The sequence below is a fragment of the Xenopus tropicalis genome, chromosome 5 (genome assembly GCF_000004195.4).
Source record: "Xenopus tropicalis strain Nigerian chromosome 5, UCB_Xtro_10.0, whole genome shotgun sequence".
In the NCBI taxonomy this organism is placed as follows: Eukaryota; Metazoa; Chordata; class Amphibia; order Anura; family Pipidae; genus Xenopus; species Xenopus tropicalis.
In genome coordinates this window covers 1299307-1316820 of record NC_030681.2, presented here as the reverse complement: position 1 = coordinate 1316820, position 17514 = coordinate 1299307, and the positions used below count along the sequence as shown (strand labels likewise).

Here is a 17514-nt window from a genome sequence, read left to right as displayed (position 1 = left end):
AGCAGCAAGGGTAAAGTTATGGTGGGAAAGGGAATCCAATCTCCCCCCAGTACTTACCCAGGTACAGAGCTCTGATTCTCTGTACTTCCTGCTCCTGGGCTGCTCTCTTTCCCATGGTCAGGCAGGAACCTCCCCCTGGGTAAGTGAATCCAATCCCCCCCAGTACTTACCCAGGTACAGAGCTCTGATTCTCTGTACTTCCTGCTCCTGGGCTGCTCTCTTCCCATGATCAGACAGGAACCCCCCCCCCCACGGGTAAGTGAATCCAATCTCCCCCCAGTACTTACCCAGGTACAGAGCTCTGATTCTCTGTACTTCCTGCTCCTGGCTGGCTCTCTTTCCCATGGTCAGGCAGGAACCCCCCCCCCGGGTAAGTGAATCCAATCTCCCCCCAGTACTTACCCAGGTACAGAGCTCTGATTCTCTGTACTTCCTGCTCCTGGGCTGCTCTCTTTCCCATGGTCAGGCAGGAACCCCCCCCCTGGGTAAGTGAATCCAATCTCCCCCGCAGTACTTACCCAGGTACAGAGCTCTGATTCTCTGTACTTCCTGCTCCTGGGCTGCTCTCTTTCCCATGGTCAGGCAGGAACCCCTCCCCCTGGGTAAGTGAATCCAATCTCCCCCCAGTACTTACCCAGGTACAGAGCTCTGATTCTCTGTACTTCCTGCTCCTGGGCTGCTCTCTTTCCCATGGGTCAGGCAGGAACCTCCCCCTGGGTAAGTGAATCCAATCTCCCCCCAGTACTTACCAGGTACAGAGCTCTGATTCTCTGTACTTCCTGCTCCTGGGCTGCTCTCTTTCCATGGTCAGGCAGGAACCCCCCCCTGCGTAAGTGAATCCAATCTCCCCCAGTACTTACCCAGTACAGAGCTCTGATTCTCTGTACTCCGCTCCTGGGCTGCTCTCTTCCCATGGTCAGGCAGGAACCCCCCCCCCCTGGGTAAGTGAATCCAATCTCCCCCCAGTACTTACCCAGGGTACAGAGCTCTGATTCTCTGTACTTCCTGCTCCTGGGGCTGCTCTCTTTCCCATGGTCAGGCAGGAACCTCCCCCTGGGTAAGTGAATCCAATCTCCCCCCAGTACTTACCCAGGTACAGAGCTCTGATTCTCTGTACTTCCTGCTCCTGGGCTGCTCTCTTTCCCATGGTCAGGCAGGAACCCCCCCGGGTATGTGAATCCAATCTCCCCCCAGTACTTACCCAGGTACAGAGCTCTGATTCTCTGTACTTCCTGCTCCTGGGCTGCTCTCTTTCCCATGGTCAGGCAGGAACCTCCCCCTGGGTAAGTGAATCCAATCTCCCCCCAGTACTTACCCAGGTACAGAGCTCTGATTCTCTGTACTTCCTGCTCCTGGGCTGCTCTCTTTCCCATGGTCAGACAGGAACCCCCCCCTGGGTAAGTGAATCCAATCTCCCCCAGTACTTACCCAGGTACAGAGCTCTGATTCTCTGTACTTCCTGCTCCTGGGCTGCTCTCTTTCCCATGGTCAGGCAGGAACCCCCCCTGGGTAAGTGAATCCAATCTCCCCCAGTACTTACCCAGGTACAGAGCTCTGATTCTCTGTACTTCCTGCTCCTGGGCTGCTCTCTTTCCATGGTCAGACAGGAACCTCCCCCTGGGTAAGTGAATCCAATCTCCCCCCAGTACTTACCCAGGTACAGAGCTCTGATTCTCTGTACTTCCTGCTCCTGGGCTGCTCTCTTTCCCATGGTCAGGCAGGAACCTCCCCCTGGGTAAGTGAATCCAATCTCCCCCCAGTACTTACCCAGGTACAGAGCTCTGATTCTCTGTACTTCCTGCTCCTGGGCTGCTCTCTTTCCCATGGTCAGGCAGGAACCTCCCCCTGGGTAAGTGACAGTCGGTGCATAGATACTCAGTACTGTTATACAGAGCAGGAAGGGGTTAATATGAGGCAGTGGGTAGCGGCAGTGTTGGCACAGGGTACAGTCAGTGCGAGTGGGGTGGGTAGGTGGGTGGGTGGGAAGGAGTGAGGGGGCTGAGTGGAGCCTGACACCTGATTGGCTGCTGATCTCTGATAGACAATCCCCCCGGCAGGCAGGAGATGCTCTGTGTGTGCGAGAGCGAGAGAGAGACAGAGACAGCGAGAGCGAACGACAGAGACAGAGAGAGAGAAATGTGCTTCACATGCCAGTCGGAGGGATCCCTGCACTCATCCTGGCACCCTGGCACTGACTGGCACCCCAATGGCACCCCGGCTTGCCTGCCTGCTCTGCGTCTGCTTCTCCCTGGCGCCCTGCTCTGCCCCCTCTAGCAATGAAGGTAAGTGGTGCTGTGTGCCGGGCATCGGCTCTGCACTCCTGGGGGCTGCCTGGCATTGCCCAATGGGGCACCGGCTCTGCACTCCTGGGGGCTGCCTGGCATTGCCCAATGGGGCATCGGCTCTGCACTCCTGGGGGCTGCCTGGCATTGCCCAATGGGGCACCGGCTCTGCATTCCTGGGGGCTGCCTGGCACTGCCCAATGGGGCACCGGCTCTGCACTCCTGGGGGCTGCCTGGCACTGCCCAATGGGGCACCGGCTCTGCACTCCTGGGGGCTGCCTGGCACTGCCCAATGGGGCACCGGCTAAGCATTCCTGGGGGCTGCCTGGCACTGCCCAATGGGGCACCGGCTAAGCATTCCTGGGGGCTGCCTGGCATTGCCCAATGGGGCACCGGCTCTGCACTCCTGGGGGCTGCCTGGCACTGCCCAATGGGGCACCGGCTAAGCATTCCTGGGGGCTGCCTGCACTGCCCAATGGGGCACCGGCTAAACATCCTGGGGGCTGCCTGGCACTGCCCAATGGGGCACCGGCTCTGCACTCCTGGGGGCTGCCTGGCACTGCCCAATGGGGCACAGGGACAAGGGCAGGAATTGGCAGATACACCAGAGAGGAAGTGCCATGTGTATGGGGGGTACAGGAAGTGACTGGTATTGGGCAGTTTGGTGCCCAGATCTCTTGCTGCCCCTGGCACTTCCCTCCATAGGCCCAGCTCTGCCACCCACTCCCTGGCACCTTTACCTGCCCTCACCCGTATCTCATTGCCAAGAATCAGGGGTTGGGGGCACTGGGGGGGGGGAATCAGTGAGTTATACAGGGGTTGGGGGCACTGGGGGGGGGAATTCAGTGAGTTATACAGGGGTTGGGGGCACCGGGGGGGGGGAATCAGTGAGTTATACAGGGGTTGGGGGCTCTGGGGGGGGGAAAATCAGTGAGTTATACAGGGGTTGGGGGCACTGGGGGGGAATCAGTGAGTTATACAGGGTTGGGGGCACTGGGGGGGGAATCAGTGAGTTTATACAGGGTTGGGGGCACCCTGGGGGGGGGGGAATCAGTGAGTTATACAGGGGTTGGGGGCACCGGGGGGGGGAATTCAGTGAGTTATACAGGGGTTGGGGGCCACCGGGGGGGGGGAATCAGTGAGTTATACAGGGGTTGGGGCACCTGGGGGGGGGGAATCAGTGAGTTATACAGGGGTTGTGGCAACCGGGGGGGGGAATCAGTGAGTTATACAGGGGGGGGGGGAATCAGTGAGTTATACAGGGGTTGGGGGCACGGGGGGGGGGAATCAGTGAGTTATACAGGGGTTGGGGGCACCGGGGGGGGGAATCAGTGAGTTATACAGGGGTTGGGGGCAACTGGGGGGGGAATCAGTGAGTTATACAGGGGTGGGGGCTCTGGGGGGGGGAATCAGTGAGTAATACAGGGTTGGGGGCTCTGGGGGGGGAATCAGTGAGTTATACAGGGGTTGGGGGCACCGGGGGGGGGGAATCCGGGGGCGGGGAATCAGTGAGTTATACAGGAGGTTGGGGCACCGGGGGGGGGGAATCAGTGAGTTATACAGTGGGGTTGGGGGCTCTGGGGGGAATCAGTGAGTTATACAGGGGTTGGGGGCTCTGGGGGGGGGGGAATCAGTGAGTTATACAGGGGTTGGGGGCTGGGGGGAATCAGTGAGTTATACAGGGGTTGGGGGCACGGGGGGGGAATCAGTGAGTTATACAGGGGTTGGGGGCTCTGGGGGGGGGATCAGTGAGTTATACAGGGGTTGGGGCACCGGGGGGGGAATCAGTGAGTTATACAGGGGTTGGGGGCTCTGGGGGGGGGGGAATCAGTGAGTTATACAGGGGTTGGGGGCTCTGCGGGGGGGGGGAATCAGTGAGTTATACAGGGGTTGGGGGCTCTGGGGGGGGGGAATCAGTGAGTTATACAGGGGGTTGGGCACCGGGGGGGGAATCAGTGAGTTATACAGGGGTTGGGGGCTCTGGGGGGGGGAATCAGTGAGTTATACAGGGGGCTGGGCACCGGGGGGAATCAGTGAGTTATACAGGGGTTGGGGGCACCGGGGGGGGGAATCAGTGAGTTATACAGGGGTTGGGGGCACCGGGGGGGGGGGGGAATCAGTGAGTTATACAGGGGTTGGGGGCACGGGGGGGGGAAATCAGTGAGTTATACAGGGGTTGGGGGCACCGTGGGGGTCGGGGGGGAATCAGTGAGTATTACAGGGGTTTTGGGCACCGGGGGGGGGAATCAGTGAGTTATACAGGGGTTGGGGGCACCGGGGGGGGGAATCAGTGAGTTATACAGGGGTTTTGGGCACCGGGGGGGGGAATCAGTGAGTTATACAGGGGTTGGGGGCACCGGGGGGGGGGAATCAGTGAGTTATACAGGGGTGGGGCACCGGAGGGGGGAATCAGTGAGTTATACAGGGGTTTTGGGCACCGGGGGGGGGGGAATCAGTGAGTTATACAGGGGTTGGGGGCACGGGGGGGGGGAATCAGTGAGTTATACAGGGGTTGGGGGCACCGGGGGGGAATCAGTGAGTTATACAGGGGTTGGGGGCTCGGGGGGGGGGAATCAGTGAGTTATACAGGGGTTGGGGGCACCGGGGGGGGGGAATCAGTGAGTTATACAGGTTGGGGGGGCACCAGGGGGGGGAATCAGTGAGTTATACAGGGGTTGGGGGCACCGGGGGGGGGAATCAGTGAGTTATACAGGGGTTGGGGGCACCGGGGGGGGGAATCAGTGAGTTATACAGGGGTTGGGGGCACCGGGGGGGAATCAGTGAGTTATACAGGTTGGGGCTCGTGGGGGGGAATCAGTGAGTTATACAGGGGTTGGGGGCTCTGGGGGGGGAATCAGTGAGTTATACAGGGGTTGGGGGGGGGAATGGGGGGGAATCAGTGAGTTATACAGGGGTTGGGGGCACCGGGGGGGGGGAATCAGTGACTTATACAGGGGTTGGGGGCAACTGGGGGGGAATCAGTGAGTTATACAGGGGTTGGGGGCACCGGGGGGGATCAGTGAGTTATACAGGGGTGGGGCACCGGGGGGGGGGATCAGTGAGTTATACAGGGGTTGGGGGCACCGGGGGGAATCAGTGAGTTATACAGGGGTTGGGGGCTCTGGGGGGGGAATCAGTGAGTTATACAGGGGTTGGGGGCACCGCGGGGGGGGGAATCAGTGAGTTATACAGGGGTTGGGGCACCGGGGGGGGAAAACAGAATCAGTGAGTTTATACAGGGGTTGGGGGCACCGGGGGGGGATTCAGTGAGTTATACAGGGGTTGGGGGCACCGGGGGGGGGGGGAATCAGTGAGTTATACAGGGTTGGGGCACCCGGGGGGGGGAATCAGTGAGTTATACAGGGGTTGGGGGCACGGGGGGGGGAAATCAGTGAGTTATACAGGGTTGGGGGCACCGGGGGGAGGGAATCAGTGAGTTATACAGGGGTTGGGGGCACCGGGGGGGAAAAAATTTTTTTTTACAGTGAGTTATACAGGGGTTGGGGGCACCGGGGGGGGGGGGAATCAGTGAGTTATACAGGGGTTGGGGCACCGCGGGGGGGGGAATCAGTGAGTTATACAGGGTTGGGGGCACGGGGGGGAAATCAGTGAGTTATACAGGGGTTGGGGGCTCTGGGGGGGGAATCAGTGAGTTATACAGGGGTTGGGGGCACCGGGGGGGGGGAATCAGTGAGTTATACAGGGGTTGGGGGCTCTGGGGGGGAATCAGTGAGTTATACAGGGGTTTTGGGCACGCGGGGGGGGGAATCAGTGAGTTATACAGGGGGTTTTAGGCACCGGGGGGGAATCAGTGAGTTATACAGGGTTGGGGCGCTCTGGGGGGAATCAGCTGAGTTATACAGGGGTTGGGGGCTCTGGGGGGGGAATCAGTGAGTTATACAGGGGTTGGGGGCTCTGTGGGGGGAATCAGTGAGTTATACAGCGGGTTTGGGCACCGGGGGGGAATCAGTGAGTTATACAGTTGCGGGGCACGGGTATACAAAATCCATACTAATCTCAGGACTAGATAAATAGCTGGTGGGGAATCAGTGAGTTATACAGGGGTTGGGGGCACCGGGGGGGGGGGAATCAGTGAGTTATACAGGGGTTGGGGGCACTGGGCGGGGGAATCAGTGAGTTAACAGGGTTGGGGCACTGGGGGGGGGAATCAGTGAGTTATACAGGGGTTGGGGGCTCTGGGGGGGAATCAGTGAGTTATACAGGGGTTGGGGCTCTGGGGGGGCGAATCAGTGAGTTATACAGAGTTGGGGCACCGGGGGGGGAATCAGTGAGTTATACAGGGGTTGGGGCACCGGGGGGGGAATCAGTGAGTTATACAGCGGTTGGGGCACCGGGGCGGGGAATCAGTGAGTTATACAGGGGTTGGGGCACCGGTGGGGAATCAGTGAGTTATACAGGGGTTGGGGGCACTGGGGGGGCGCGGAATCAGTGAGTTATACAGGGTTGGGGGCTCTGGGGGGGGGGAATCAGTGAGTTATACAGGGTTGGGGGCACCTGGCGGGGGGGGAATCAGTGAGTTATACAGGGGTTCGGGGCACCGGGGGGCGGGGAATCAGTGAGTTATACAGGGCTTGGGGCACCGGGGGGGGGGAATCAGTGAGTTATACAGGGGTTGGGGGCACCGGGGGGGGAATCAGTGAGTTATACAGGGCGTTGGGCACCGGGGGGGAATCAGTGAGTTATACAGGGGTTGGGGGCACCCGGGGGGGGGAATCAGTGAGTTATACAGGTTGGGCACCGGGGGGGGAATCAGTGAGTTATACAGGGGTTGGGCGCTCTGGGGGGGGGAATCAGTGAGTTATACAGGGGGGGCACCGGGGGGGGGGAATCAGTGAGTTATACAGGGGTTTTAGGCACCGGGGGGGAATCAGTGAGTTATACAGGGTTTGGGGGCTCTGGGGGGGGATCAGTGAGTTATACAGGGGTTGGGGGCTCTGGGGGGGGAATCAGTGAGTTATACAGGGGTTGGGGCTCTGGGGGGAATCAGTGAGTTATACAGGGGTTTTTGGCACCGGGGGGGGAATCAGTGAGTTATACAGGTTGGGCACCGGGGGGAATCAGTGAGTTATACAGGGGTTGGGGCACTGGGGGGGGAATCAGTGAGTTATACAGGGGTTGGGGGCACTGGGGGGGGAATCAGTGAGTTATACAGGGGTTGGGGGCTCTGGGAGGGGAATCAGTGAGTTATACAGGGGCGTGGGGGCTCTGGGGGGGGAATCAGTGAGTTATACAGGGTGGAGGCACGCGGGGGGAATCAGTGAGTTATACAGGGTTGGGCACCGGGGGGGGAATCAGTGAGTTATACAGGGGTTGGCGGCACCGCGGGGGGGGAATCAGTGAGTTATACAGGGGTTGGGACGGCACCGGGGGGCGGGAATCAGTGAGTTATACAGGGTTGGGGGCACCGGGGGGGGAATCAGTGAGTTATACAGGGTTGGGGGCACCGGGCGGGGGGAATCAGTGAGTTATACAGGGTTGGGGCACCGGGGGGGGGGGAATCAGTGAGTTATACAGGGGGGCACCGGGGGGGGGGAATCAGTGAGTATAACAAGGGGTTTGGGTGGCACCGGGGGGGGGGAATCAGTGAGTTATACAGGGGTTTGGGGCACCGGGGGGGAGAATCAGTGAGTTATACAGGGTTGGGGGCTTCTGGGGGGGGAATCAGTGTTATACAGGGGTTGGGGGCACCGGGGGGGGAATCAGTGAGTTATACAGGGGTTGGGGGCACCGGGGGGGAATCAGTGAGTTATACAGGGGTTGGGGCAACCGGGGGGGGGGGAATCAGTGAGTTATACAGGGGTTGGGGGCTCTGGGGGGGGAATCAGTGAGTTATACAGGGTTGGGGGCACCGGGTGGGGAATTCAGTGAGTTATACAGGGGTTGGGCTCTGGGGGGGGGAATCAGTGAGTTATACAGGGGTTGGGGCACCGGGGGGGGAATCAGTGAGTTATACAGGGGTTGGGGGCTCTGGGGGGGGGGAATCAGTGAGTTATACAGGGAGTTTTGGGCACCGGGGGGGGAATCAGTGAGTTATACAGGGGTTGGGGCTCTGGGGGAATCAGTGAGTTATAAGGGTTGGGTGCCACGGGGCGGGGAATCAAGTGAGTTATACAGGGGTTGGGGGCACCGGGGGGGGGAACAGTGAGTTATACAGGGGTTGGGGGCTCTGGGGGGGAATCCAGTGAGTTATACAGGGGGTTGGGGCTCTGGGGGGGGAATCAGTGAGTTATACAGGGGTTGGGGGCTCTGGGTGGATTACATGTATCGGGGGCGGGGGGGGGGGGAATGCCGTTTCACTTTGGTGCCAGATAATTTTAATTTAAAATTCTAACTCCAATATGAAAGGAATTGCAGTTGGTCCTCTTTTAATCAATTAAGTTTTCTTTGATTTTACTTCTTATCCAATCAGTCTTCAAGTAAAACTGGTCCCTAATAACATGGTTATTAGGCACCCGCTTCCCTAGCAACCGAACGGTGCTTGGAATGACAGACTGGGGATAAATAATAAAAATATTAATCAACCAAAAATGTAGGTTTCACAGTTCTGCTGGGAGTTGCTGTCTCTCTGGGGTGTCTCGGTGCTGGGAGTTGCTGTCTCTCTGGGGTGTCTCAGTGCTGGGAGTTGCTGTCTCTCTGGGGTGTCTCAGTTGCTGGGAGTTGCTGTCTCTCTACCTGGGGTGTCTCAGTGCTGGGAGTTGCTGTCTCTCTGGGGTGTCTCGGTGCTGGGAGTTGCTGTCTCTCTGGGGTGTCTCAGTGCTGGGAGTTGCTGTCTCTCTGGGGTGTCTCGGTGCTGGGAGTTGCTGTCTCTCTGGGGTGTCTCAGTGCTGGGAGTTGCTGTCTCTCTGGGGTGTCTCGGTGCTGGGAGTTGCTGTCTCTCTGGGGTGTCTCAGTGCTGGGAGTTGCTGTCTCTCTGGGTGTCTCGGTGCCTGGGAGTTGCTGTCTCTCTGGGGTGTCTCAGTGCTGGGAGTTGCTGTCTCTCTGGGGTGTCTCGGTGCTGGGAGTTGCTGTCTCTCTGGGGTGTCTCAGTGCTGGAGTTGCTGTCTCTCTGGGGTGTCTCAGTGCTGGGAGTTGCTGTCTCTCTGGGGTGTCTCGGTGCTGGGAGTTGCTGTCTCTCTGGGGTGTCTCAGTGCTGGGAGTTGCTGTCTCTCTGGGGTGTCTCGGTGCTGGGAGTTGCTGTCTCTCTGGGGTGTCTCAGTGCTGGGAGTTGCTGTCTCTCTGGGGTGTCTCGGTGCTGGGAGTTGCTGTCTCTCTGGGGTGTCTCAGTGCTGGGAGTTGCTGTCTCTCTGGGGTGTCTCAGTGCTGGGAGTTGCTGTCTCTCTGGGGTGTCTCAGTGCTGGGAGTTGCTGTCTCTCTGTCTACACGGTTGTCTCAGTGCTGGGAGTTGCTGTCTCTCTGGTGTGTCTCAGTGCTGGGAGTTGCTGTCTCTCTGGGGTGTCTCGGGTTGCTGGAGTTGCTGTCTCTCTGGGGATGTCTCAGTGCTGGGAGTTGCTGTCTCTCTGGGGGCTCGGTGCTGGGAGGCACGTTTGCTGTCTCTCTGGGGTGTCTCAGTGCTGGAGTTGCTGTCTCTCTGGGGTGTCTCGGTGCTGGAGTTGCTGTCTCTCTGGGCTGTCTCAGTGCTGGGAGTTGCTGTCTCTCTGGAGGTGTCTCGGTGCTGGGAGTTGCTGTCTCTCTGGGGTGTCTCAGTGCTGCAGAGTTGCTGTCTCTCTGGGGTGTCTCAGTGCTGGGAGTTGCTGTCTCTCTGGGGTGTCTCGGTGCTGGGAGTTGCTGTCTCTCTGGGGTGTCTCAGTGCTGGGAGTTGCTGTCTCTCTGGGGTGTCTCGGTGCTGGGAGTTGCTGTCTCTCTGGGGTGTCTCAGTGCTGGAGTTGCTGTCTCTTCTGGGTGTCTCGGTTGCTGGGAGTTGCTGTCTCTCTGGGTGTGTCTCAGTGCTGGGAGTTGCTGTCTCTCTGGGGGTCTCAGTGCTGGGAGTTGCTGTCTCTCTGGGGTGTCTCAGTGCTGGAGTTGCTGTCTCTCTGGGGTGTCTCAGTGCTGGGAGTTGCTGTCTCTCTGGGGTGTCTCAGTGCTGGGAGTTGCTGTCTCTCTGGGGTGTCTCGGTGCTGGGAGTTGCTGTCTCTCTGGGGTGTCTCGGTGCTGGGAGTTGCTGTCTCTCTGGGGTGTCTCAGTGCTGGGAGTTGCTGTCTCTCTGGGGTGTCTCGGTGCTGGGAGAAGCTTTATGGGAGACCTGGTGGGATCAGGAGCCAAGGGCAACAGCCCCATTAATGGGGGCAAATAAATGCTCCGGGCCCCACCCCACTAACCACTGGGGCCCTATGGCCCCTCCCAGCGACCTCACAACATAGAGCAATTCTATTGGGCCCCGGGCCCCTCATTAGTGGAACCAGGGACTTAGAGTCTGTGGCTTCAGGCTCCTAAAGGGTTAAACTGGTGCCGAGAGAGAAACTGGGGGACTAGGGAGCGGGGGGCACTGGTACTGGGGGGGGACTGTATAGTAACCGGGGCAAATACTCATCCCAGAGATACTCAGTACCGTTATACAGAGAGGGGAGATACTCAGTACCGTTATACAGAGAGGGGAGAGAATATCAGTACCGTTATACAGAGAGGGGAGATACTCAGTACCGTTATACAGAGAGGGGAGAGATACTCAGTACTGTTATACAGCAGGGAGAGATACTCAGTACCGTTATACAGAGAGGGGAGAGATACTCAGTACTGTTATACAGAGAGGGAGAGATACTCAGTACCGTTATACAGAGAGGGGAGATACTCAGTACCGTTATACAGAGAGGGGAGATACTCAGTACCGTTATACAGAGAGGGGAGAGATACTCAGTACCGTTATACAGAGAGGGGAGATACTCAGTACCGTTATACAGAGAGGGGAGATACTCAGTACCGTTATACAGAGAGGGGAGATACTCAGTACCGTTATACAGAGAGGGAGAGATACTCAGTACCGTTATACAGAGAGGGGAGATACTCAGTACCGTTATACAGAGAGGGGGAGATACTCAGTACCGTTATACAGAGAGGGGAGATACTCAGTACCGTTATACAGAGAGGGGCGAGAGATACTCAGTACTGTTATACAGAGAGGGGAGATACTCAGTACTGTTATACAGAGAGGGAGAGATACTCAGTACCGTTATACAGAGAGGGGAGATACTCAGTACTTGTTATACAGAGAGGGGAGATACTCAGTACCGTTATACAGAGAGGGGAGATACTCAGTACCGTTATACAGAGAGGGGAGATACTCAGTACTGTTATACAGAGAGGGGAGATACTCAGTACCGTTATACAGAGAGGGGAGATACTCAGTACCGTTATACAGAGAGGGGAGAGATACTCAGTACCGTTATACAGAGAGGGAGAGATACTCAGTACCTTATTACAGAGAGGGGAGATACTCAGTACTGTTATACAGAGAGGGGAGAGATACTCAGTACCGTTATACAGAGAGGGAGAGATACTCAGTACCGTTATACAGAGAGGGGAGATACTCAGTACTGTTATACAGAGAGGGAGGAGATACTCAGTACCGTTATACAGAGAGGGGAGATACTCAGTACTGTTATACAGAGAGGGGAGAGATACTCAGTACCGTTATACAGAGAGAGGAGAGATACTCAGTACCTTATACAGAGAGGGGAGATACTCAGTACTGTTATACAGAGAGGGGAGAGATACTCAGTACCGTTATACAGAGAGGGGAGATACTCAGTACTGTTATACAGAGAGGGGAGAGATACTCAGTACCGTTATACAGAGAGGAAGATATATCTCAGTACCGTTATACAGAGAGGGAGAGATACTCAGACCGTTATACAGAGAGGGGAGAGATACTCAGTACCGTTATACAGAGAGGGAGAGATACTCAGTACCCTTATACAGAGAGGGGAGATACTCAGTACTGTTATACAGAGAGGGGAGATACTCAGTACCGTTATAACCAGAGAGGGGAGATACTCAGTACTGTTATACAGAGAGGGGGAGAGGATACTCAGTACTGTTATACAGAGAGGGAAGATACTCAGTACCGTTATACAGAGAGGGAGAGATACTCAGTACCGTTATACAGAGAGGGGAGATACTCAGTACTGTTATACAGAGAGGGGAGAGATACTCAGTACCGTTATACAGAGAGGAGATACTCAGTACCGTTATACAGAGAGGGGAGAGATACTCAGTACTGTTATACAGAGAGGGGAGAATTTACTCAGTACCGTTATACAGAGAGGGGAGATACTCAGTACCGTTGATTACAGAGAGGGAGGATACTCAGTACTGTTATACAGAGAGGGAGAGATACTCAGTACCGTTATACAGAGAGGGGAGATACTCAGTACCGTTATACAGAGAGGGAGATACTCAGTACCGTTATACAGAGAGGGGAGATACTCAGTACCGTTATACAGAGAGGGAGATACTCAGTACCGTTATACAGAGAGGGGAGATACTCAGTACCGTTATACAGAGAGGGGAGATACTCAGTACCGTTATACAGAGAGGGAGGAAGATACTCAGTACCGTTATACAGAGAGGGAGAGATACTCAGTACCGTTATACAGAGAGGGGAGATACTCAGTACCGTTATACAGAGAGGGGAGAGATACTCAGTACCGTTATACAGAGAGGGGAGATACTCAGTACCTTTATACAGAGAGGGGAGATTACTCAGTACCGTTATACAGAGAGGGGAGATACTCAGTACTGTTATACAGAGAGGGGAGAGATACTCAGTACGTTATACAGAGAGGGAGAGATACTCAGTACCGTTATACAGAGAGGGAGAGATACTCAGTACCGTTATACAGAGAGGGGGGAGATACTCAGTACTGTTATACAGAGAGGGAGAGATACTCAGTACCGTTATACAGAGGGGAGAGATACTCAGTACCGTTATACAGAGAGGGGAGAGATACTCAGTACTGTTATACAGAGAGGGAGAGATACTCAGTACCGTTATACAGAGAGGGGAGATACTCAGTACTGTTATACAGAGAGGGGAGAGATACTCAGTACTTCTATACAGAGAGGGGAGATACTCAGTACGTTTTTTACAGAGAGGGGAGATACTCAGTACCGTTATACAGAGAGGGGAGATACTCAGTACTTGTCTATACAGAGAGGGGAGATACTCAGTACCGTTATACAGAGAGGGGAGATACTCAGTACCGTTATACAGAGAGGGGAGATACTCAGTACCGTTATACAGAGAGGGGAGAGATACTCAGTACCGTTATACAGAGAGGGAGAGATACTCAGTACCGTTATTACAGAGAGGGGGAGAGATACTCAGTACCGTTATACAGAGAGGGGAGATACTCAGTACTGTTATACAGAGAGGGGAGAGATACTCAGTACCGTTATACAGAGAGGGGAGATACTCAGTACCGTTATACAGAGAGGGGAGATACTCAGTACCGTTATACAGAGAGGGGAGAGATACTCAGTACTGTTATACAGAGAGGGAGATACTCAGTACTGTTATACAGAGAGGGAGCAGATACTCAGTACCGTTATACAGAGAGGGGAGAGATACTCAGTACTGTTATACAGAGAGGGGAGAGATACTCAGTACCGTTATACAGAGAGGGGAGATACTCAGTACCGTTATACAGAAGGGGAGAGATACTCAGTACCGTTATACAGAGAGGGGAGATACTCAGTACCGTTATACAGAGAGGGAGAGAGATACTCAGTACCGTTATACAGATGAGCCGGAGATACTCAGTACCGTTATACAGAGAGGGGGAGATACTCAGTACCGTTATATAACAGAGGGGAGATACTCAGTACCGTTATACAGAGAGGGGAGATACTCAGTACGTTATACAGAGAGGGGAAGATACTCAGTACCGTTATACAGAGAGGGGAGATACTCAGTACCGTTATACAGAGAGGGGAGATACTCAGTACCGTTATACAGAGAGGGAGAGATACTCAGTACCGTTATACAGAGAGGGGAGATACTCAGTACCGTTATACAGAGAGGGGAGATACTCAGTACCGTTATACAGAGAGGGGAGATACTCAGTACCGTTATACAGAGAGGGGAGAGATACTCAGTACCGTTATACAGAGAGGAGAGATACTCAGTACTGTTATACAGAGAGGGAGAGATACTCAGTACCGTTATACAGAGAGGGGAGAGATTACTCAGTACCGTTATACAGAGAGAGATACTCAGTACCGTTATACAGAGAGGGGAGAGATACTCAGTACTGTTATACAGAGAGGGGAGAGATACTCAGTACTGTTATACAGAGAGGGGAGAGATACTCAGTACCGTATACAGAGAGCGGAGATAACTCAGTACCGTTATACAGAGAGCGTGAGATACTCAGTACCGTTATACAGAGAGGGGAGATACTCAGTACCGTTATACAGAGAGGGAGAGATACTCAGTACCGTTATACAGAGAGGGGGAGATACTCAGTACCGTTATACAGAGAGGGGAGATACTCAGTACCGTTATACAGAGAGGGAGAGATACTCAGTACCGTTATACAGAGAGGGGAGAGATACTCAGTACCGTTATACAGAGAGGGGAGAGATACTCAGTACTGTTATACAGAGAGGGGGAGATACTCAAGTATACCGCTTATTACAGAAGAGGGGTCCGATACCTCAGTACTTTTATAGCAGAGGGAAATAACTCGTACTGTTTTACAGAGAGTGGGAGATACTCAGTACCGTTATACAGAGAGGGGAGATCTCAGTACTGTTCATACAGAGAGGGGGAGAGCATATCAGTACCGTTATACATAGAGGAGTCTCAGTACCGTTATACAGATGAGGGATTATACTCAGTACCCTTATAAAGCAGAGAGGGATAGAGTACTTCAAGTACCTTTACCAGAAGAGGGGAGAGAGAAATAACTCTCGTACCGTTATACAGAGGGGATACTCAGTACTTATACAGACGAGGGGAGAGTTTTAACTCAGTACCGTTATACACAAAAGGAGGGGGGAGGGGAAGGGGGGGGAGGGAGAGATACTCAGTACGTTCATACAGAGAGGGGAGAGTACTCAGTACCGTTATTACAGAGAGGGGAGATACTCAGTTACCGTTTATAACAGAGAGGGGAGATACTCAGTACCGTTTATACACAGAGAGGGGAGAGATTATCAAGTACCGTTATACAGAGAGCGGGTCTCAGTACCGTTATACAGATAGGGGAGCTACTCGGTACTGTTATACAGAGAGGGGAGGCATACTCAGTCACCGTTATACAGATGAGGAGGAGGATTACTTCAAGTACTGTTATACAGAGAGGGAGATACTCAGTACCGTTTACAGAGAGGGGAGATACTCAGTCCGTTATACAGAGAGAGGGAGCATACTCAGTACTTGCTTACTACAGAGAGGGGAGCATAACCCGAGTACCGTAATACAGAGAGGGGAGATACTCCAGTATACCGTTATACAGAGAGGGGAGGAGATACTCAGTTACCGTTTTACAGAGAGGGAGAATACTCAGTTACCGCTCTTACAGAGAGGAGAAAGAGATACTCAGTTACCTTTTATACAGAAGAGGGGAGTAATTCTATTACCGTCTAACAGAGAGGGAGCATACTCAGTACCGTCTATACAGAAGAGGGAGATTACTCAACCGTTATACGAGGGGGAGTACTCAGTACTGTTAGACAGAGAGGGCAGAGATACTCCAGTCGTTATACAGGAGCAGGAGGGATACTCAGTACTGTTTACGAGAGGGGAGATACTTCAGTACCGTTAATACAGAGAGGGGAGATATGCTCAGTAACTCTTATAACAGAGAGAGGAGAGATACTCAGTACTGTTATCAAGAAGATGGGGAGAATTACTCAGTGTACCGTTATACAGAGAGGAGAGATACCGTACTGGTAATACAGAGAGGGAGATACTCAGTACCGTTTATACAGAGAGAGAGAGATACTCAGTACTGTTATACGAGCGAAAGGGGAGATTTACTCAGTACCGTTCATCAGAGAGGGGAGCTACTCAAGTCCTTATCAGAGAGGGGAGATACTCTCCAATGTACCGTTACTACAGATGAGGTACTCAGTACCGTTATACAGAGAGGGGAGGTATACTCAGTACCGTTATACAGAGAGGGCGAGATACTCAGTACTGTTAACAGAGAGGGGAGAGATTTACTTCATGTGACTTTATAACAGAGAGGGGAGAGATATCAAGTACCGTTCATACAGAGAGAGGAGAGCTACTCAGTACGTTACAGAAGGGGAGATACTTCAGTACCGTTATTACAGAGAGGGGAGATACTCAGTACATTGTTATACAGAGTGAGGTGGGGAGATCACTCCAAGTTACCGTTCTTCAGAGGGGGAGAGATTACTCGAGTTACCGTTATACAGAGAGAAGAGAGAGGATACTCAGTACGCTATACAGAGAGGGGAGTACTCATACCGTTTAAGAGGAGGGGAGAAATACTCAGTACCCGTTATACAGGAGGGAGAGACTCAGTACGTTCAGGAGGAGGTGAGAATACTCAGTACGTATATACAGAGAGGGGGAGCTACTCAGTACTGTGTATACAGAAGAGGAAGAGATTCTCAGTACGTTTACAGAGAGAGGAGAGATCTCAGTACTGATCTATACGAGAGGGAGAACTCGTTACGTTATACAGAGGAGAGGAGAGATACTCAGTACTGTTATTCAGAGAGGGAGGATACTCAGTACCGTTTATACAGAGAGAGGGAGATACTCAGTACTTGTATATACAGTAGAGGGGGAGATACTCAGTACTGTTATACATGAGAGGTGAGAGATATCAGTACCGTTTACAGGAGGGGAGAGCCATACTCAGTACCGTTGACAGAGAGAGGGAGAGAATACTCAGTACTGTTAAACAGAGAGGGAGAGCATACTCAGTACGTTTACAGAGGAGATACCTCAGTGACCGTCTAATTACAGCAGAGAGGAGAGATACTCAGTACTGTTTACAGAGAGGGAGAGATACTCAGTATCGCCTATACAGAGAGGGGAGAAATACTCAGTACCGTTATGGGTGACTGGCCACTAGGGGGGTGACTGGGCGTTAGGGGCGGTGACTGACGCTGATTGGGTGTTGATGGGGCCGTTAGGGGTGATGCGGCCACGTAGGGGGGGATGACTGGGCCTCTAGGGGGTGACTGGGCCGTTAGGCGATGGACTGGGCCATACGGTGGGGTGACTTGGGCCTTAGGGGCGTGGACTGGGCCACTA

The 17514-nt window shown here is 54.2% G+C and overlaps 1 protein-coding gene across 1 annotated transcript in view; it reads left to right on the top strand.

The window, feature by feature from the left end:
- Positions 1-2020: 2020 nt before the first annotated feature.
- The window catches only part of epha8 (EPH receptor A8), a 62124-nt gene continuing 46630 nt past the window's right edge, over positions 2021-17514 (top strand). The window contains exon 1 of the mRNA XM_031902521.1: positions 2021-2282. Within this exon, the coding sequence (XP_031758381.1) occupies positions 2207-2282 (76 nt within the window). The 5' untranslated portion in view covers positions 2021-2206. The remainder of the gene's footprint in view (positions 2283-17514) is intronic.